Below are 22,790 nucleotides of genomic sequence, written 5' to 3'. Positions count from 1 at the left end.
GATTGCATGATAAAGTGTTTGAAACTAATTCTCTTGCCAAATGAAACTATCCACTCCAATTGAATTGCATTATTTCAAACGAATCGTAACACCTTTAGTTTAAGTTCGTGTTTATTAGCATTTATAGAATTAAATTGGCCAGCCACTCGACCAATTTAGAATAATGAACACATTAGAGCAGCATGTCTCCAGATTCATGCTAATTTTCATGGAAATTTGAAAATGTATTTGAATATATAATATTATGAAATCATCAAAAAGAAGCAATTTACACATAATCAATAGCACTTACAACCCACGTGAATTACCAAAAAGTGGTCCAAATATGCATTAATAGCCCTCACTCCGTTAGTCACGCAAGTTGAAATATGGTTGTTAATACTGAAAAAATCATTAATCGCATATAACATGTAAAATATAACTCGAATGTTGAATCATTTCACTTTTCCTAAAATCTTAGAATCTTAGTACATGTTTCTCAAGTTTGATTTTATTAAAATAGTATGACTCATCAGGATGCATGCAGCTTTAATACTAGCATTGACACATTCGCAATTTCTTGACCCTTTGATATCTGTCGAAGTATTCCGAATATGTGTTATCAGAAAATTGCAGAATTATGTTGAATTTAAAAAAAAAGTTTGATATATAGTCAATAATAATAATAATAATAATAATAATAATGATAATAATAATAATAATAATATCTTTATTACCTCCAAAAGAAGAGCATATTTTTACAATTATACAACTATAATGGAACAAGTAAAACATTCAATTACAATGCAAATAATTACAGAAGATCTATGGTTACAGTATGAAAATCATAGATATTTAAATATAATGTATTTATCTATGTTTTTACACAAATGTAAATCATTATATTGGTAAATAGTAGGAAGTCAAGATAAATATTATTATATAATCTATCAATTGAATAGTTTATCAATGAATTTTATAAAAGAGATATAAGATTGAATTCTTGTTTCGTCTGTCACATTAAATGAAATAAAACCGCTGAACATTTCAAGTAATTGATTGTCTGCGCTATATGTACAGAACTCCAAATAGTTATCCATTCCAAGTAATTCATACAGTTTCTGCCATAACTGGCATCTTTCATTCTGATTGCTCCATAGTAAAATACGGCATGGATCGCGAAGTTCTTAACGACGAGCTTGCACTTAAAGCATGTTTTGTCGTATTGCCCCGCGTAATTTAAAAGCCGAGCAACACTGTACTTTAGATTTCAATTTGTCAAGTCACTGTCAAATTATTAGTTACAATTTTTATTGATTCTTGCAAGTAGTACTTCTTCAATCTGGACATCCGGAGTTTCTGCAGAAAACACTACAAAATAATAACTTTTAAATTCGTCAAAAACGATACCCAATGTACACTGTTACAATAAATAAACTAAAAATGTTTACCGTCACACCAGGGACGTCTTGAAATGGGGACACTTCATAATATTTAACATATTCTTCCTAGACTACAGATGGCAAATACCGTGGAAAATGGCAAAAAATAAATACATTTACCGGAAGTCAAGATGATTACAAACAGACTTCGGTCGAAAATTATTATCATTATTATTTTTTTTTTTTTTGCAAGACAAAACTTGAATTTTCTGTTTATTACATACATTTTTTTCCTGTTTTTGACATGAAAATTTGAAAGACTCCGCCTTAACATTGGCTGAATTTAGAAGAAAGGAGATCGGCTAGAAACCAGTGAAAATACGGAAAATATGTTTCACTAAAGTGAAAAATATTTTTACAGTGAAAAACGGAAAATGAAAATTCATTGTACGCATTTTATTTCATCAATATTTCATTTATAAGTATACAATAAAAAGCATTATTTACATTGAAAATTCCCTTATTTAATTTTGTAAGAACATGGTAAATTTATTCTTATGACATAAACATAACCCCGCACATGTAATAATTAACACATATTCGTTACTAATGTTATTTACCATGTTTATTATTATTATTATTTTATTATTATTATAATTTATCAAGTCAAGTTTTATTTTCATATTCTCAGTTTGCATACATACAAATACAAGAGATAATACATGTCAATTACTGGACGCGCACAGCAGAGAGCAACACAAAGTTCTAGTACAGTTCATACATAATATTAAGCAATACATTATTAACGAAAAATTCTACTCGCGTTAACACACCGTATTACCGGCGGCAGTGATGGCAGATCACTGCAGTGATGGCAGATATCTGAAAATTACCGATCGGTACAGGTAGGTTATAAATTTGGTTGGTTTAATTATATTAAACAAATACGGCCCATATCATTGCTATAAAACTATTGTCCATTGAATGGAGATACTGTAAGGTAATTTTGGACTCGTTTTTTCCTGTTTTAAGACTATTTTGAGCAGGTTAAAAGTGACAGCCTCGGAAAAATCCGTGAAATTGTCTGTTTTCTGTTCAAAATATCTCAAGTTTTAAGTAAATGGCAGGATTTCCTGTTATCAATATAGACGTTCATCCATTGGGGTCACGCAAGCCAAATATCTACCCCGTGAGTCTTTTCTTGAAAGTTTTACAGACGCTCAATCTTGTCCGGTCGAAGAAAAAATGCTGCCGTTGTAGGCAGATACATATTATAAATGCTGCCGTCGATGGCAGAAATACCATGAAAGTGGCTAACATTCTGACAGAAAATCAAGTTCAATCTTTTATCAATTCCTCTTTTCTTTGCGTCCTTTTAGTCGGAATTGAGACGTTAAACTATCATTTCTAATATTTTCTCAAGATAGAAAAGTTATTAATGCGGTATGTGCATCGAAAAAAGCTTTTTAGCAACATGCAGTTACAATACAAAAAGTGATGATTTAGTACGACAAAATTGCACTATAAATAGAGAAATGAACATGAAAAACTTCATTTTTCTATATTCATGCATGTGTGCTTGATCTGTTGTGTCTGTCAGTTACATGCATACAATACTATATGTATCTTAAGTTTAGCAGCGCACTCCCTTTTTAAGACATAACGCCAATTGCATATTACAGCAAGTAACTTCTGTAAGTGGATATTCATTTGCTAGCATATGACATTATTTTCTCGAGGTAATAATGTTCATCGCTTTATGACAAATAAAGGCTGAAATTTACTTAATCGGCGCAGATTATAAGTTATTAAATTGATGTAATAAAGGGGAGACTATTAACCTCGCAACTGGCATCAGTGTATCATAAAACAATATTTGTTAATGTAAATTGGAAGGTTAATATTATTGACAGTTCAAATATTTTTCTATATTATCAAGTTCTTGAAAAACACGACAACGTGGATTCATTTCTTTAAATTTTCATGTTTGTAATAGCGTTGTAGTTTGCCTTTGAATTACATTTACTATGCTAAACTATTAACAACAGTTCTAACATCACGTGCTCCCATTTAAATATATATTTTTTCATTCATTTTAGTTGTAACTATGACAACTTATAAAGATGAACCCTTCGATGATTAAGACGAGATAATGGCTCCATTAGTTGGCTCGTTTCTTGATCTATCTTTAAAGGAGACTGTTAATAGTGAGATATTTGACTGTGACATTTGTGGCAGAGGTTACAAGACCAAAGTCTTACTGAAAAGACATCTAAGAAAACATTCCAGCGAGGAAACATTTGAATGCACAAGATGTACACAGTATTGGAGCCATTGCCTCACTGTAGATTTATTTTTCACTGCAGCGAAACATATTTTCCGTATTTTGAATGGTGTCTTGCCGGACTACTTTCATTCTTAATTCAGGCAATATACAAAATTAAAGGAGAAGTCTTATGAATTGAAAGGTCAAAAAAGAGAAAAAGTATATAACAAATAAAAAAATTCTAGTTTTTTTCCTATAAATACAGGATTTATTTTCATCTTGTGATATGAATCATCGAAAGGTTCATCTTTATAAGTTGTCATGGTTACAACTAAAATGAATGAAAAAATATATATTTAAATGGGAGCACGTGATGTTAGAACTGTTGTTAATAGTTTAGCATAGTAAATGTAATTCAAAGGCAAACTACAACGCTATTACAAACATGAAAATTTAAAGAAATGAATCCACGTTGTCGTGTTTTTCAAGAACTTGATAATATAGGAAAATATTTGAACTGTCAATAATATTATCTTTCCAATTTACATTAACATATATTGTTTTTTATTACATGCTTTTCGGTGGTTTATAGAAATATATCAGTGATATAAAACTGGTAATTTCACTGTTTGAAACAGTGAAATTACCACTTTGATAATTTCACTGTTTTGAAATTTAAGCCCCTTACGTTGTTTCAGTGTAATACAAGCATGCACAGAACTGGGTACCAACTTAATGACGTGACGTCGTAAATGACGTCACGTTGTATTATTATTTGGCTCGCTTTTCTTTCAGTATTAGGTTTAATGTCTTTTTAAAACGTTTCTTTGCATATAATAAAAAGAAAATTTGTTAAGTTCAGTGTAAGATCGAAATATATTTCACCTTGTGAACACCAAAAGTTCATATTTCACTCGTGTCTGCGCCACTCGTGAAATATACATTTTGGTGCTCACTCGGTGAAATATATTCCGATCTTACACTGAACTAAACAAATATCCTCTATATGATACACTGATGCCAGTTGCGAGGTTAATAGTCTCCCCCTTTATTACATCAATTTAATAACTTATAATCTGCGCCGATTAAGTAAATTTCAGCCTTTATTTGTCATAAAGCGATGAACATTATTACCTCGAGAAAATAATTTCATATGCTAGCAAATGAATATCCACTTACAGAAGTTACTTGCTGTAATATGCAATTGGCTTATGTCTTAAAAAGGGAGTGCGCTGCTAAACTTAAGATACATATAGTATTGTATGCATGTTACTGACAGACACAACAGATCAAGCACACATGTATGAATATAGAAAAATGAAGTTTTTCATGTTCATTTCTCTATTTATAGTGCAATTTTGTCGTACTAAATCATCACTTTTTGTATTGTAACTGCATGTTGCTAAAAAAGCTTTTTTCGATGCACATACCGCATTAATAACTTTTCTATCTTGAGAAAATATAAGAAATGATAGTTTAACGTCTCAATTCCGACTAATAGGACGCAAAGAAAAGAGGAATTGATAAAAGATTGAACTTGATTTTCTGTCAGAATGTTAGCCACTTTCATGGTATTTCTGCCATAGACGGCAGCATTTATAATATGTATCTGCCTACAACGGCAGCATTTTTTCTTCGACCGGTCAAGATTGAGCGTCTGTAAAACTTTCAAGAAAAGACTCACGGGGTAGATATTTGGCTTGCGTGACCCCAATGGATAAACGTCTATATTGATAACAGGAAATCCTGCCATTTACTTAAAACTTGAGATATTTGAACAGAAAACAAACAATTTCACGGATTTTTCCGAGGCTGTCACTTTTAACCTGCTCAAAATAGTCTTAAAACAGGAAAAAACGAGTCCAAAATTACATTACAGTATCTCCATTCAATGGACAATAGTTTTATAGCAATGATATGGGCCGTATTTATGTAATATAATTAAACCAACCAAATTTATAACCTACCTGTACCGATCGGTAATTTTCATATATCTGCCATCACTGCAGTGATCTGCCATCACTGTCGCCGGTAATACGGTGTGTTAACTCTTTCGCTCTATCGCCTCTTATGTAAGGGGCCAGTTACACAGACGGTCGGTCCCCAATCGGTCATTTAATTCTAAATTTACTCGCTGTTATGATCGGTTGTCATGCGTGATTTTATTTCTGGTTTTCTGTGTAAACGGCCATCGGTGACAGAAAGCAAACTCAAACGGGGTTGGACCGGTTTTTATCGTTTGTATATCGGAGTTAAATCGGGTGTAACGCTGATTAATCGGCTTTTGATAGCTAGCCGTCAGTAGTTAAACACTTTCCGTCAGATATGGCCGGTGATTCATATTTGGTTATCTTTGTCCGATCGGCGATATCGGTGATTAAGAGCTTGCATATCTCGTGATATAGGTTGCTGTCGGTTATTTGTAAACTATTTTCACCGATCGAGAATTTTAAACATGTTTAAAAATCCCAATCGGTAATTTTCCACCGATAAAACTTATCTTTCCCCGGTGGAAAACAGGTGACCAATAGGTGATATCGGTGTTAAATACGTTGTCATCGGTTCACTCCATAATTTGGCTAAAAAACTACCGATCAATCACCGATGGCTCTGTGTAACTGGGGTGTTAAATGACTGCGTAATCCGTACATTTCAATATAATTTTAAAAGTTCAATATTAGGCAATATCATATTACATGTATACACCTAGGGTACGTCACCGTCTTATTATTAAAACTTTAGAACACGTTTTAAAAACAAAAGTTTCGTAATTAATGAAGCGTATGTAAATCTATTGTTGTTGAAATGTGTCGTTTACTATTTCAATAACTTCAAACATTCCCTTCGTTATTCACAATTCATTCTCTGACTAACGAACACTATTTTGAATTCATGTTTTGGATTTCCCCGACAACTTGTATTATGGTTGTTCATTGTGTATTTAAATAGGCATCGAAGTGATTTAAATTGCATTGCGAATAAATATTAAATGAATACAATACATTTAGTGGAATACATTTAAATGATGTGTCTCGTTATAAACAGATAATTAGATAAACAAAAGCAAGCAAGAAATATGATTGTTTTATTGTTTGTAATATTAGGTTGTTTTCAACTCTCAGGTAATACATATTTTATTATATTAAAGTAAATATTGAATACTTACTGGCTGTTTGATTATATACATGAATTATGAAATATTGTTTTGTCTAAAAAGAGATGTCTGAACGACAAGCTGTGTCATAAGAAATTTACTAGTGATGTTGATATTTTATTTCATTTCCAACAACATCACATCTCTAATTAACTTAAAGATATCTTTTCAGTTTCCAGATATACAGTTAACATATTAAGTGTCGGTTGTTCTACTCAGAGACCCTGCTGTGTCTGAAATATTGCATAGAAGGGTGTCACCGGATGCCTTCCTCCACAAAAGCTCATTTATTATATCTCTTTAACGCTATATATTTGAATAAACTGTTTAGGAAACATATCTTAAAACGACGTTTTTCATTTGTCATAAGGCTAAATCGTTATTCTGTTTTTTCTTCTCAGCTGGTCAGTGTACGTTTCCCTCCGGATTCAGCAGCAGCGTATGGACGAGTACCGAATTTGGTGACATTACTTTTGGAGTAAGAACATTCCTGATGCCTTACTAAAGAAAAAATAAAGTGGCCTATTATTGCAATTTATTTCTACCTCAAAAATATATGTGAACAAGTATATCTGACGATGGCTTCAAACAGCACAGATCGCTTACTTTAATTTTGCACATAGTTTCAAGCAAGCCACCGGTGTCATAAAATAAATTACCTCCCTGCTTATGCATGTATGTTCGGTTGTTTCATATATCGTGTTTTGATAAACCTGTAAAAAAATAATGTTCAAGAAGTATAATCATATTGTATCAATTTTTAAAAAAATTATTTTGTATGGAACTATTTCATGTACTTTGTATATTACGAAAAAGTTAATGCGATCTTACTGTTAATTCATCTCCTTTCACAGCCTTTGTGTCCTCTCCCCATGTTTAGTTCGGTGCTTTCTAGGTGTCCTGCTGGTGTGACTTGATTGTGCCGGGGCTGCGTTCTTGTGAACGTCGCCTTGCCTTGTTGATTTTTATTCTCATTTTTTTTACTTACAGACAAACGTGGCTGAGTTCTCAGAAGATGGTACATCAGCCAATTGGACATGCGAGGTGTCGTCTGGCAGTAAATATGTTCTCCGGTAAGTAAACGTATATCTTTATACTGTTTATGATTAAGTAACAACATAAAAGAAATGAGGTCATCAATTGTGGCAAAGTTTGCAAATTACATGTCCTTGTCTATGTCCTGGCTAGTCTAAAGTTCGTGCAGGATGACCGGACTAAGCATGACATTATTGTTGCGTTTGTTCCAGTATTCATGAATACTGTATAATCGACTTTAGGATATGTTGTCTGCTTTATTAAATATATCTTATAATTAAAGGCTGTTTGTGATATGATGACATCATAACATGCTTTTCATTTTAAAATCCCATTTTATATACATGTAGCTCTATTCACTGTTTTCTAGATTAAAGGACGCTCATTTTTTTCTTGGGGACCACAAGTCCCTTTTTCATAGGATGGCACAAACGGGTCAAATTGAAGTATGAGCATATCTGCGGACGTTTCTCAATTTAAAATTTTTTCATTTTCATTTTTTTTAAATGCTTAAGTCGGTCCAAAGGGGCGTAGACCATAACCTTCACTTATCACCAACCTTCACTTATCACCAAGTCCATGAACAAGCGTCAAACCGAGCCTGCAACATTTACATTTTTTTTTTTGGTTTTTGGCGTTGTTTAATGTTGCCATTGTTTAAAAAATATTTTAACATTTAATTATATAAATTAAAATCCGAGTACTTATATATTGATATTGATTTTCATATAAAACAAAAGGGACTAATATTCATATAATCAGATAGAAGGAATACAATACTTTAATGTTGATGATTAAAAGGTATTTTGGTCGGCGCTAGGTGTCGTAAGAGATATTGCATTTTCCATCTCTCATAACGAAGGCGAAACAAAACCAGCTCCTATTTTGCATGTTTTATTTCCTGATTTTATTACTTTTACAATGTAACAAGTTGATTCTATAATTATGCACATAATTCAATATTTCAGGTCATTTAACACAGATTTTTCAGATTCACTAAACGCAAACATCTATTTTTACTACTGTTTTGAATTTCATCAGCAAGGGTCAGATTCCTACATTTATTACCACCCTACAGGTATTTCTTTGAATTGATTTTGCACTTTTATATATAATGTTGAAATCTTGATCAGGTGATATAATCTCGATTCTTATCTTGACTATATTTTGTTCCTAAATAGTGTTATGTTAACCGTTTTGATTGTTCTATGCTTTAATATGTATATCTCTACTGGAAAACTGGCCATTTTATAAAAAGTTATCGTCTGCCCAATGAATTAAAATACTAGTTTTTGACTTCATCCGACTGTATATCTTTACCATGACAGAAAGGAGACAAAACGACTGGGAAATGTGTTTCATTTATGCATGTATTTTTTATACTCACCACTGGGAAATGGTTCATATGAGCGAGCAAACACTACAAAGTAGTTTTTATTTCAGCATTGGCGGGTGATAAGAGAAGACTGATGTTGGCTAGTGATACAACAACGGTTGATGCAGCGTGTTCTGAAGCAGTGGACACTGCTGAATATCACGTGATGGTTAGAAAAGGTAAATGTTTAGATTATACTTTACTTATAACTGAACACCGAATGTGTTCTTTAACAAGTTCTCTCTATAACAATTAAAAAAAATTGATTGAAAAAAGGCAATTTGAATATAGAAGATAGATTTTAAGATTTTTCTTCTTTTCAACTGATCAAGACAAAGAAAACATTATTGTAATAAGAAATAGAAATGATCACAGATGTTTTCCATGGGGCACTGGACAAAAATAATATCGTATTTTTTATGAAGAAATATGCATTATCCCCCAAAATTGTTTGAACCAGCAATGATCCTTTTTGTTTCAGATTCCGCCAGCACTGTAAAATATTACTGTGCAAGCCCGTTGCTTGGTGACTTTTTATACTCATGTCCATCTAGTTCGGAAAATGGTACATTAAATGTGTGTGACTCATATTCTCAACAGACGCTAGCTTTCAACCATTCACAGTGCTCGCCATCGTCTCCAGTTCTATTTTCTAGTAAGTTGTCTTGATTAAAAGTGTATAACTTTTCTTTATCAAAAATTTTGTATTTATTTTCATATATGAAGATTTCATGTATCTCATTTTGGGCGTCATTTATGTAAAACAAAAAGCCTATACTTAAGCAAGTTTTTCATTTCTCAATTCAAATATATTGAATTAATTAATGAGTTATTAACTTTTCGCTTATATTAAAATTGTAAAAATGCACTTGAAGTACATATACAAAAATATATACAAAATTACAAATGTAAATTGAATTTTACCTTTAACAACTGTGACATTCGACTATCGTATTGGTAAAAACTTCAAAAATGGTTTTATTTCTTTATATGAATGATCCTTTGTAGTATTTTTTTTTTACATATTCTAGACCTGTTTGAATGAAATAGATACAAGTATTAAACGATATTTTGCTGCTTTGTTTACATATTGTACTGATTTTTTTTATTTGGTAGTTTTTAGATAAAAATTTAAATTGCGACAAAAGCTGTTTTGTATCGAAGTTTTTTCATACAAATTGTATCATTAATTGTATTTTTTATTTGCTACAAAGAATGTAAAATGTTGGGAAGAAAAAAATTGAGGCAATTATTCCAAATAAGGTTTGTTAAGATTTTAGGGTCATATCCTAATTGATGTTACATGTATTTTGTTCAATATCCCGGGAGTCGATCTTCTACCGATACCTTTAAAACTCTTTAAAATTCAATAATATCTGAAACAGTGCTTAATCATAGTTTTCGATGCCAAAGACAACGTATAGACATTTTTGTTTCAATTTATTGTTAAGTTATTATTAAGTCATATACTACATGTATAGCATTATTTTTTCAGCGGGAGGAGTTTTAAACTGTGTCGCGAAGACTTCAGCAACAGTTTCGTCGGCTACGGTTTATTATCAAACCTTGTTTAACACAGATGCCAGTGTTGATGGTCTAACTACATTTCAATTCGTATGTCTGGTTAGTAAAAGTCAATATTTGGTACAACTTGTTACATCAACCGATCCTGTTCGTTCGTCATTAATCTTTAAGCACTCTGCAGTCTATATAGCATGTTTCTGCCGGGCTTTGAAGAGATGCGAGCATTTATGTTCGCAACATTTTGTGCCATGCGTGGGTACTAAAAAGTGATAGTACATGTAGTTATGTATCCTTCGAGCAATTATGTTCGGTTTGTTAGAAAAAAAAATTGAAAAACTTGACAGTTTCAATTAAATTGATATATGATTATCATGTATTGAGTATTTTTATTCTTTTTTTTTCGCGTTGTTTATTTTTTGCATTGTCTTTATTCGTTAATGTATACATACCATAGTTTTGTATAATTTGGAGTAATGGTTTCACATTTTTTCAATAAATTTCCAATTTCTATATTTTTGGCGTCCGCGCCGAAGCGCGGCGCCTATTGGAATGAAATGAGATTTTGTGAAAGGGCGACAGCAACTTCTCGAGCCTTTTATAGCTGCCAATAATAAAAGCCGATCATTCCGATCGGTATGAGGGTGCTTGATTATTAATAAGTCGCGATATGTACAATGAATGGCGAACTGGAGAATTTCGCAATGCAAACATTTTCAAATTAAATAACCTTTTCCGTCAATAAATCGCGCTCTTCGGGGTATTTTTGCTTATCATTTTGTAGTACACAGCTGGGTTATTATGGTATGTTATTCCGAAAGCTGTTAATAGAATGATGAGTTGATGACCTAAATATTCCGAAAATCTATTTATAGAGGGATGTACTCCTATTGGTAATTCCCGGTCTCTCCCGGGATTTACTAATGACCGGCGAATAGTACTACACGTTTATTGTCCGGTCTCTCCCGGTTTTGGAGTAGATGTTTGATATCGTTACAGAACAGAACAAATATTTTACAGATAAATAAGCTTTTTTTCAAAATGAATGTTTGTCACTTAGTTTGGTTACAATAATTAATAAACACAGATCAACTCTCGAATTGGTTGATTATTGTTATACATAAACATACAATTCGAAAAAAAAACCAACAACACAAATCGCATGTTATATTTTATCTATATGAGATAAAAACAATAAATATGTACAATAATTGAGAAAAAATGTACATTTTTATGGCATTAATATGACACTATCAACTTTAAAACATTTTATTTCATTTGTTATTCGTGTTTAGTAAATATTCCGAGGAATTATTCAAAGTTACAAATCAAATTTTATGAATTATTCAATTGATTGATAATTTAAAAAATGATAAAGAAAAATACAAATGTACATGTATATGGTTTAAGAATAAACAATATTATATATTGAAAGATTAACCATGATTTACTGACTTTTTCCAGTTAAGTTTTGACTTATAATCGTCGATCATTATGACAATTGAATTCTTAAAATAGTAGTAAACGTAAAAACTCAGTATTAAAATAGCGCATAAAACACACACAAAAAAAAAAAGAAAAGAAAACAATATTCATAAAATCTGTATTTTTTATTAAAATAGAAATTACATTTATTGAATAATAAACAATTATGCTCAACATGATCAACATGGTAATATAACAAGTGTCATATTGTTACTTAGTGTGAACAGATACCTTAAGAGGGGGTCCTCGCTAATAGCGATAACATAATAAGGGACAATTACACAAGTATGGTGTTGATCATGCGTTACACATCTGGATTATGAATGATTGTATACATGTATATCCGTTGCTATTAATAACCACGATCATAAAGAAATAACAAGTAATATTCTAATTTCTAGCATGCCGATCAAAGTTATAAATAATGAACAATGTCTTTCGTCCGTTCATTCAAAAGTGATATACAATTCTGGTAAAACCCAATGAACCATTGAAAAGTTTATAAGAATATCTTGTCATCATATATCTACTAGTTCATCTGCACCTGCTGTTTGGACGCCCTTTGATGCTTTGCATCAATGCTTTTCTTGTTCTTTTACTGGAATGAAATCTTCTGTATTTCTGTGTGTATGGTTATGTTTTTTTTTCGTTTACATTAATCTTATAAAAGTATTCTATTTGCTGTAACAGGCAGTAACAGAGGAATCCAACGGACAGGTGTCGTTCTCCTATAGCCACACCTCATGTATCGCAGGACAAACCTCTTCTACCGCAGCTGCTAATGTGGCAACATTCGAACCTCTTACATCAACTAGTAAGACCTAATACTTGTAAATCATTATAATTTAAATTTGTTTTTATTAGAATTTGACTTACGTCGATAAATGATAGGTTATATAGCACTGTTCAAGTTCAAAGGCACTTCATGGCAAAAAAAAAAATCTGATCGACTAACCGTTGTGACCGACTTCCCGCCGTGATTTTTATAAACACACTTATCAAATCATTAAAAAATCTACCAAAACGCCTCTTTTAAAAAAAGATGTATCAACTGTGAATATAAATTACTATAAGTCATTTATTGATTTGATAAATGTGTGTGCTATAGATAAAAGTTTATGGAAATCACGGCGGGTAGTCGGTCACAACGGGTAGTCGATTAAAAATTACTTTTTTGCCATCAAATGTCTCTGGTTTTGTTGGGTGCTGTTTCGTAGATCTCATTTCTGATATTTCCTCTTTTGAAAGCAAACTGTCATTAAAAAAATTCTATGCTTAGAGGTAATCAGTTACTTTCTTATATCAATGTTGAAATACTGTTGGGAAAAGGCGTAAAATAAAACAAACAAACAGACAAACAAACAAAATTTAATATCAATGTATGTATATCAATAAGATACATTTGTATCATTGCTAACCATTTTGAGTGAATTGTAATTGCATTTCCTGTTATCAGAATTGTATGATTTAATTGTGTTTTTCTTTTTTTATTTTAGCCCTTTGCCGTAAGTATCCAAACATTTCATTTTGTTTAAAGGCACATCATGCCTTACAAACAAATAACCTTTACCTTTTATTCACATATATAATTCCTTAAACTTTAATTATTAAATGATGAAATTATTCATTATTCAACTGATTAAGCTAAAAGCAAAGAATGTAATTCATCATTTTTTATGAATGTTATGGTTTCTTTCAAGACATGTTTTCACAAAAATATATGAATAAAAGGGTTGTAAGAGCTAAGAAAAGTAACGATAAACTGCCTTAATTGTAATCGACTCGGTTTTCTTAATCCACACTACCTTGTAATTTTCAGGGTTCCCAATATCAATAACTTGAATATCCAACAGTTTTGGCAAAATACCTCCGTTGCAATTGACATTGTGCTTAATGTTCATTTATCTCTCTCCGATGGTTCAGAAATCATGTACGATAAACATTCGGTCACTTGCAGCGAAATTAGTAAATTAATTACTGGTTAGTCAACCAGGAAAGCCAATTAGGTGGACTGGCCGCCAAGGTCATGGTGTACAGAGTTGCAGATGGACATGGCTTCTTTACTGCTGATACACATGCATGTAAGGCCTTTTTTGTCACCTTAATGAAGTAACGGGCTAACTCCTGTGAGTTAAACCGTTACTGCATTGATGAAAACGAATTCAACTATCACTGTAGGGCTAATTACTGTTCACATTTTCCAGCCATAACAGAATCAAGTAGCAGCGGCGCCAACATCGCGTTGATCGTCGGACTGGTTGTCGGTTTCCTCGTTCTAGCTATCATCATTGGACTTCTGATCTTCTATTTCTGTTACTACAAGAGAGACCCGAACGCTGGCAAACCTATTATAGAGAATACAAAACCAAAATTTGAAGGTAAATATCATTCTATTAAACTAATCTAAATCGAATCAATTTAAAGTCTTTGGGATTTCCATATCGTCCAAAAATTAAGCTTCCAAAAGCATGGGACAAGATAAGACTACACAGCATTGCAGATAGACCTGGATCTATATTGGTGGCAAAGGTATGTCACCGGTTAAAAAGTTAGCGGGAAAATTCAGTAAGGGAAATGGACCTAGAAATCACCCGATTCGAGTTATCGAGGCATCGAGATTGAGACAACTAAAAATGTTCGCAAGGTTTTTGAATACAAAATTTGGTAACATTATCTAAACTTGTTAACTTGTAGATTTACAGCGGACTAATAGTTATGTGATTTTGGTTTCTCGGCTTGATATTCTTTCTATCAAGTACTTGCGTCAATTCAATGTTTTTTTTCACGTTCTTGTTTCTACATTTTAGAAGAGCCTTTAGAAATTATAGATTTGGATTATGCCACTTTGACGAAACGGAGAGTAGAATCAGCACTTGATATTGACGGAAATAGCAATTTGTCAGCCCGATCAAGTCCTGTTTCGTTAAAGGAATTTTAAGTTAACAGTGCACTCTGCTTTGGATTTGTTTTTTTTATTTTGGTCAACGCTAACACGTAGTGCTTGCACAGATACAATACATCAATTTTATAATTATAAACCGCTCGGTTTTGACATATTTAACATAATTTGACTTTGTCAGACGTAAATAAAACACTGAAAAGAAATATTAAATAATGATTGTTATAAGTTGCTCTTTATTGTGACATATACCTATCAGCAAGACACATTTAACTAGGTACACATTCCTCTATAAAATAAAATAAAAGATTCATACAGATGCCGGAGAAAGAAAAAAACAACGTTTTAATGTAGATTGAAACATAATTAATATCTTATACACCGGATAAGTTCTCACTGATTCTTCACAGAGTCTATGTTTTTACATGTCGCAAAAAGAATTTCAACTGGTCCACATACTAAATAGATAATGTGAAAGTGTTTGAAGACTTATGGTTAACCCAATAGTTTTAGACCCCTTGCTTTTCACATTTAGCTAATTAAGGCAGTTGTTGCATTAATTCATATGAAATTAAAAAAAGGAAAGGTGTAGAAACATTGTGTAATCTTTGCGTTTGTGGTGTGCAGGTGTGCGGCCTATGATTAATTTAATTTGCATTTAACAATTGAATGGGTTCATGTGTTTGTCTTCTGTTTTCTGATAACCAATTATTCTATGGGAGCTATTAGTTTGGTAACAATTGTGGCCGCACACATGCTTGTTAATCTACAATACGCATACTAGTTCTGTTTATCTGAGAAAAACATGACTTTGACCTATGTCAGAGTCACAGAAAAAACTAAAAAGGAACATCCTTTAAAAGGTAAAAGTTACAATTTGAATATTTTTATATTCAAGTCATCTCAGATTTCTTTCATTATAGATATAATACATGTTGTATGAGATAATATGGAGCGATAATCTTAAACTATAGTTTATACTGCTTTCTAGGAAATAGGACTATGAAGTTTGCTTTCAAATGGCGAATCACGACGAAATTATGTTAAAAAAGTCCAACACTTTTTATATCTACATTATTTAAATGCATTCTAATTTGACAATGTTTTTTTATTCATTTCAAGACCCTGAAAAAGATGATATCATAGAAGACTTGGAGCTTGTGGACACATCCTCTACACCAGTGACACGTGACGAGATTACATTCGAAGCGATGAGTCCCAACATACTCGCTAACGGCAAATGGCCGAACGGAAATAGGCTATCAATGAGTCCGAATGGCATTGTACCAAGTGGCATGACAAATGGTTCCGTGCGCAGAGACTCCGGTATTGACATGTCCGAAAGGTCAAGTGAAAGACCCATGCCTAGAATAGGAATAAACGCTGCAAAGGAGTCGATGGTGATTTTCAACGGCGATGAAAAAGTGATATCTGGGAATGACACCAGAATAGTTCCGAATGAGAATCCGAATGCACGGACATTACGAATGGATAACTCAATGGCCGGAGAAGGGCCGCTAACTCTGCAAGGACTTGATAATGAAGAATATGATGAGTTAGGGGAATTGACTCATAGAGAAAGCATGCCCTATCCATCATTGCCAAGAGAAAAATCTAACCTGATGCCACCAATTGAAACAACAGACCCTGAAAAAGAAAAGGAGGAAATGTAAATCATTATAAATAATGTAAATACAATTATTGTTTGTAAATAAAGATCGGCATTTTGCTAATTACAATACATTTCTGGCTACTACTAGTGATAACTTTTTTTTCTATTTTTGTTCAAGTAATATGTAAATTAGCTATATTTTATAAGTACATGTTATAAGTAGAAATGTGTCCTTATCTACGTAGAAATATATACGGATATGTGTTTTAAGTACATAATTATATGCTTATAAAATGAATGGATAGATTGTTTTAAACTTTTAAAGCGTATGTATAATATATTATTGTAAATATGTTTAAAATACATTTATCAAACTTTGTTTGTTAAGTTGTTAGCAAATGCGATAGGAACTGGGTGACATGTCTAGTTCAACTTAATCCTTAACTTACCGATATAGTGTTATGGATTTGCCCATCTTTTAAACAATCCATTTGGCCTGGCTTCATACTGGTGCAAAGACAAATTATTTTCATTACAACGCACGCACGCACGCACATACACACACATACACACATTATCAACAACAACAACAATAACAACAACAACAACAACAACAACAGCATTACTGCTGTTCAAAAAATGAAACAGCAAGCAGCGCATTGTGTTTATATGTTTGGACATTTGTCTTTAAAAGGTCAACACTAAACTTGTAAGTCAGGGAATGAAAAAGGCATACCTTCAAAGATCTCGTTGAAAACCAGAAATATTAGAAAATGTTGTTTTCTTTGTAAACTTGTTTTACATGTATAATAGAACATAATTTTTATGAGAGTTTGATTATTTATTAGTCGATGAATTGAAACATATATTTACAGTTATGAATTTACGTTATGTTTATAAAAGATATTCCTATTGTGTACAGTAAAATCTCTGCAGAGTAACACCCCTTAGAAGACAAAACGAAAGACCAGTAGGGTCATTTCAACTTCATGAATTCCCGATTTCAACTTCATGAATTCTCGATTTCATCTTCATGAATTCACAATTTTCACTCCATGAATTCCCGTTTCCAACATACGGAATTCACGAATTCATGGTGTTTGTTTCATGAATTCCCAATTTCAACTTCACATTTTCCCGATTTCAACTTCATAAATTCACGATCTTAACTTCACGAATGTACGATTTGAACTTCATGTATTCAACTTCGTAATTCACGATTTCAACTTTCATGAAGTTGAAATCGTAATATTATGAAGTTGACATCGTGAATTCATGAAGTTGAAATCGTGAATTCATAAAGCTGAAAACGTGATTTCGTGAAGTTGAAATCGGGAATTCATGAAGATGAAATAAAAAAAATTCATGAAAATGAAATGTCCCCACCGGTCTTTCGTAAGACAAATATTTTGCTCGTTGCTTAGAGGTGTTGCTCTAAAGAGGCTAAGTTAATATTGAGTGACTTGGAGTCTTAGTTTGCAAAAAAAGAAGAGATTAACACTCTACAGAGGACGCTTTTCAGAAGTAAAACTTAATTAGTTTTTGTTTCAAAGTAAAAGCAGTATTTGTTGATATTTATTTCATTTGTTGATCAGCTATATTACTTTTGTCAAAAGAAGGAAAGGAAAAAAGATGAATAAATTTGTTGATAAATAATTCTACTATATACAACCTTTTCATATAGTTTAAGTGTGTGAGCCGGATAAAACTTTTATCTTCCACCTCCGGAATACCATAGGCATCTTTCTTTGTTCGTTGATTCAAGCGTCTGAAGTCGATACAGAATCTGATGGTTCCGTCTTTCTTTCGAAAAAACATTTCCAGGAAAATTCCGCGTGGCATGGCCATTTGTTGAACTGGCGATTTCTTCTTTGTCTATATAAAGTATCGTAAACTACATCATTTTATATAGCCAAGATCGACAACACCATTTCTCTGATTCCGTTGCAAATTCGTTTTTGTACAATTTTTGAGGGTCTTCTTTGCGCAAAATGAGCGCCATAGCCCTAATCGAAACACTAGTTCCAGGAGATTTCCGCGTGACATGACCATTTTTGGACCGGCGACCTGATTTCTCTCCACTATGTAAAGTGCATATTAAATTTTCGTAAAAAACACCATATTCTATGGCCAATTGTTTAAACACCATTTGTCTGATTCCATTTAAAATTCGTTTTTGTACAAATATGGAACGTTTTCTTTGCACATAATGAAGATCAAAGCCCTAATCAGAACAATATGTCCGGGAGGTTTCCGCATGGCATGGCCATTTTTTGGACCGTCGTTTCGTTCTATATAAAATCCATAAAAAACACCATATTCAAAAGACAAAAATTAAGACACCATTCATCTGATTCCGTTCAAGATTCGTTTTTGTACAAATTTGGAGGATCATCTTTGCACAAATTGAGAACCAAAGCTGTAACCTAACAACCTCGTCCGTGAGATTTCCGCATGGCATGGTCATTTTTTGAACCAGAGTTTTGTTCTTTGTCTATATAAAGTGCGTACATTTTCGTAAAAAAACACCATATTCTACATCCAACCGTTTAAACATCATTTGTCTAATTCCGTTTGAAATTCAATTTTGTACAACTAGGGAACGTCTTCTTTACACACAATGAAGACCAAAGCCCTATCCCAAGAAATATGCCCGGGAGGTCTCCGCATGGCTTGCTCGTTTTTGGACCGAATATTGGCTGTTTTCGATATAATCAACTAAAAATGTGCAAAGTCAAATCATGGAGACAAAATTTTACCCCGAAATAGTGTTTAACAATATTTTTGATAGATAACAATTTGATTAAAATGAAATTCAGTGAGGTAAGACTGCATAGCTTGCCATTGTAAAATGAACGTTACGTACTTAAAAAAAAATAAAAAAATAAACACAAACAAAAACACACAAATTTCTACCGTCTACCGCTTAAACACCATGTGTCTGAATCCGTTGCAGATTCGTTTTTGTACAACTTTGGATTTTGAATAATGCACAAAATGAGGAACAAAGCCGTAACACAAGCGATATGTCCAGGAGATTTCCGCGTGGCATGTTCAATTTTGGGATCGGCAATTTGTTCTTTCCCTATATAAAATGCATAAAAATCACCATGTTCTTGAGCGAACCGTTAAGACACCATTTGTTTCATTCCGTTGCAAATTCGTTTTTGTACAACTTTGGAGGGTCTTCTTTGCACAAAATGAGCACCAAAGCCGTAACCCAAATAATATTCCTAGGAGATTTCTGCGTGGCATGACCATTTTTGGACCGGCGACCTGTTTTCTCTCCACTATGTAAAGTGCATATTAAATTTTCGTAAAAAACACCATATTCTATGGCCAATCGTTTTAACACCATTTGTCTGATTCCATTTAAAATTCATTTTGGTACAAATATGGAACGTTTTCTTTGCACATAATGAAGATCAAAGCCCTAATCAGAACAATATGTCCGGGAAGTTTCAGCATGGCATGGTCATTTTTTGGACCGTTGTTTCGTTGTATATAAAATCCATAAAAAACACCATATACCAAAGACAAAAATTAAGACACCATTCATCTGATTCCGTTCCAGATTCGTTTTTGTACAAATTTGGAGGATCATCTTTGCACAAATTGAGAACCAAAGATGTAACCTAACAACCTCGTCCGTGAGATTTCCGCATGGCATGGTCATTTTTTGAACCAGAGTTTTGTTCTTTGTCTATATAAAGTGCGTACATTTTCGTAAAAAAACACCATATTCTACATCCAACCGTTTAAACATCATTTGTCTAATTCCGTTTGAAATTCAATTTTGTACAACTAGGCAACGTCTTCTTTACACACACTGAAGACCAAAGCCCTATCCCAAGAAATATGCCCGGGAGGTCTCCGCATGGCTTGCTCGTTTTTGGACCGGATATTGGCTGTTTTCGATATAATCAACTAAAAATGTGCAAAGTCAAATCATGGAGATAAAATTTTACCTGAAATAGTGTTTAACAATATTTTTGATAGATAACAATTTGATAAAAATGAAATTCAGTGAGGTAAGACTGCATAGCTTGCCATTGTAAAATGAACGCTACGTACTTAAAAAAAAAAAAAAAAAAAACAAAAAAAACACACACAAATTTCTACCGTCTACCGCTTAAACACCATGTGTCTGAATCCGTTGCAGATTCGTTTTTGTACAACTTTGGAGGGTGAATAATGCACAAAATGAGGAACAAAGCCGTAACACAAGCGATATGTCCAGGAGATTTCCGCGTGGCATGTTCAATTTTGGGATCGGCGATTTGTTCTTTCCCTATATAAAATGCATAAAAATCACCATATTCTAGAGCGAACCGTTAAGACACCATTTGTTTGATTCCGTTGCAAATTCGTTTTTGTACAACTTTGGAGGGTCTTCTTTGCACAAAATGAGCACCAAAGCCGTAACCCAAATAATATTTCCAGGAGATTTCCGCGTGGCATGGCCATTTTTTGGACCGGCGATTTGTTCTTTGTCTATATAAAGTATCGTAAAATACACCATATTCTATAGCCAACCGCTACAACACCATTTGTCTGATTCCGTTGCAAATTCGTTTTTGTACAACTTTGGAGGGTCTTCTTTGCACAAAATGAGCACCAAAGCCGTAACCCAAATAATATTTCCAGGAGATTTCCGCGTGGCATGACCATTTTTTGGACCGGCGACCTGTTTTCTCCACTATGTAAAGTGCATATTAAATTTTCGTAAAAAACACCATATTCTATGGCCAATTGGTTTTAAACACCATTTGTCTGATTCCATTTAAAATTCGTTTTTGTACAAATATGGAACGTCTTTCTTTGTACATAATGAAGATCAAAGCCCTAATCAGAACAATATGTCCGGGAGGTTTCCGCATGGCATGGCCAATTTTTGGACCTTCGTTTCGTTCTATATGAAATCCATAAAAAAACACCATATTCAAAAGACAAAAATTAAGACACCATTCATCTGATTCCGTTCAAGATTCGTTTTTGTACAAATTTGGAGGATCATCTTTGCACAAATTGAGAACCAAAGCTGTAACCTAACAACCTCGTCCGTGAGATTTCCGCATGGCATGGTCATTTTTGGAACCAGAGTTTTGTTCTTTGTCTATATAAAGTGCGTACATTTTCGTAAAAAAACACCATATTCTACATCCAACCGTTTAAACATCATTTGTCTAATTCCGTTTGAAATTCAATTTTGTACAACTAGGGAACGTCTTCTTTACACACAATGAAGACCAAAGCCCTATCCCAAGAAATATGAACGGGAGGTCTCCGCATGGCTTGCTCGTTTTTGGACCGAATATTGGCTGTTTTCGATATAATCAACTAAAATTGTGCAAAGTCAAATCATGGAGATAAAATTTTACCTGAAATAGTGTTTAACAATATTTTTGATGGATAACAATTTGATAAAAATGAAATTCAGTGAGGTAAGACTGCATAGCCTGACATTGTAAAATGAACGCTACGTATTTAAAAAAAAAAGCACAAATTTCTACCGTCTACCGCTTAAACACCATGTGTCTGAATCCGTTGCAGATTCGTTTTTGTACAACTTTGGAGGGTGAATAATGCACAAAATGAGGAACAAAGCCGTAACACAAGCGATATGTCCAGGAGATTTCCGCGTGGCATGTTCAATTTTGGGATCGGCGATTTGTTCTTTCCCTATATAAAATGCATAAAAATCACCATATTCTAGAGCGAACCGTTAAGACACCATTTGTCTGATTCCGTTGCAAATTCGTTTTGTACAACTTTGGAGGGTCTTCTTTGCACAAAATGAGCACTAAATGCGTAACCCAAAAATATTTCCAGGAGATTTCCGCGTGGCATGGCCATTTTTTGGACCGGCGATTTGTTCTTTGTCTATATAAAGTATCGTAAAATACACCATATTCTATAGCCAACCGCTACAACACCATTTGTCTGATTCCGTTGCAAATTCGTTTTTGTACAACTTTGGAGGGTCTTCTTTGCACAAAATGAGCACCAAAGCCGTAACCCAAATAATATTTCCAGGAGATTTCCGCGTGGCATGACCATTTTTTGGACCGGCGACCTGTTT

At 33.1% G+C, this 22,790-nt stretch overlaps 1 protein-coding gene across 1 annotated transcript; it reads left to right on the top strand.

Annotated features, from left to right (window-relative positions):
• Positions 1-6,460: 6,460 nt before the first annotated feature.
• Positions 6,461-17,087, top strand: LOC132750536 (uncharacterized). Its single transcript, XM_060740532.1, has 12 exons — positions 6,461-6,749; positions 7,183-7,259; positions 7,772-7,854; positions 8,785-8,894; positions 9,260-9,370; positions 9,673-9,846; positions 10,687-10,814; positions 12,888-13,011; positions 13,306-13,331; positions 13,694-13,702; positions 14,329-14,575; positions 16,219-17,087. Exons 1-12 carry the CDS (start codon positions 6,704-6,706, stop codon positions 16,767-16,769), a joined length of 1,686 nt encoding a protein of 561 aa, XP_060596515.1. The 5' UTR covers positions 6,461-6,703; the 3' UTR covers positions 16,770-17,087.
• The last annotated feature ends 5,703 nt before the right edge of the window (positions 17,088-22,790 follow it).

The sequence above is a fragment of the Ruditapes philippinarum genome, unplaced genomic scaffold (assembly GCF_026571515.1).
Source record: "Ruditapes philippinarum isolate M1 unplaced genomic scaffold, ASM2657151v2 ctg1658_1_1_1_1, whole genome shotgun sequence".
In the NCBI taxonomy this organism is placed as follows: domain Eukaryota; kingdom Metazoa; phylum Mollusca; class Bivalvia; order Venerida; family Veneridae; genus Ruditapes; species Ruditapes philippinarum.
This window is presented reverse-complemented; position numbering and strand designations above follow the sequence as displayed.

Excerpts from the sequence above, each read along its gene's own strand:
- LOC132750536 (XM_060740532.1), top strand. The coding sequence starts at position 6,704 with ATGATTGTTTTATTGTTTGTAATATTAGGTTGTTTTCAACTCTCAG. Across the intron at positions 7,855-8,784 it reads GGCAGTAAATATGTTCTCCG|GTCATTTAACACAGATTTTT; the intron begins GTAAGTAAACGT and ends TCAATATTTCAG. Across the intron at positions 10,815-12,887 it reads CATTTCAATTCGTATGTCTG|GCAGTAACAGAGGAATCCAA; the intron begins GTTAGTAAAAGT and ends TTGCTGTAACAG.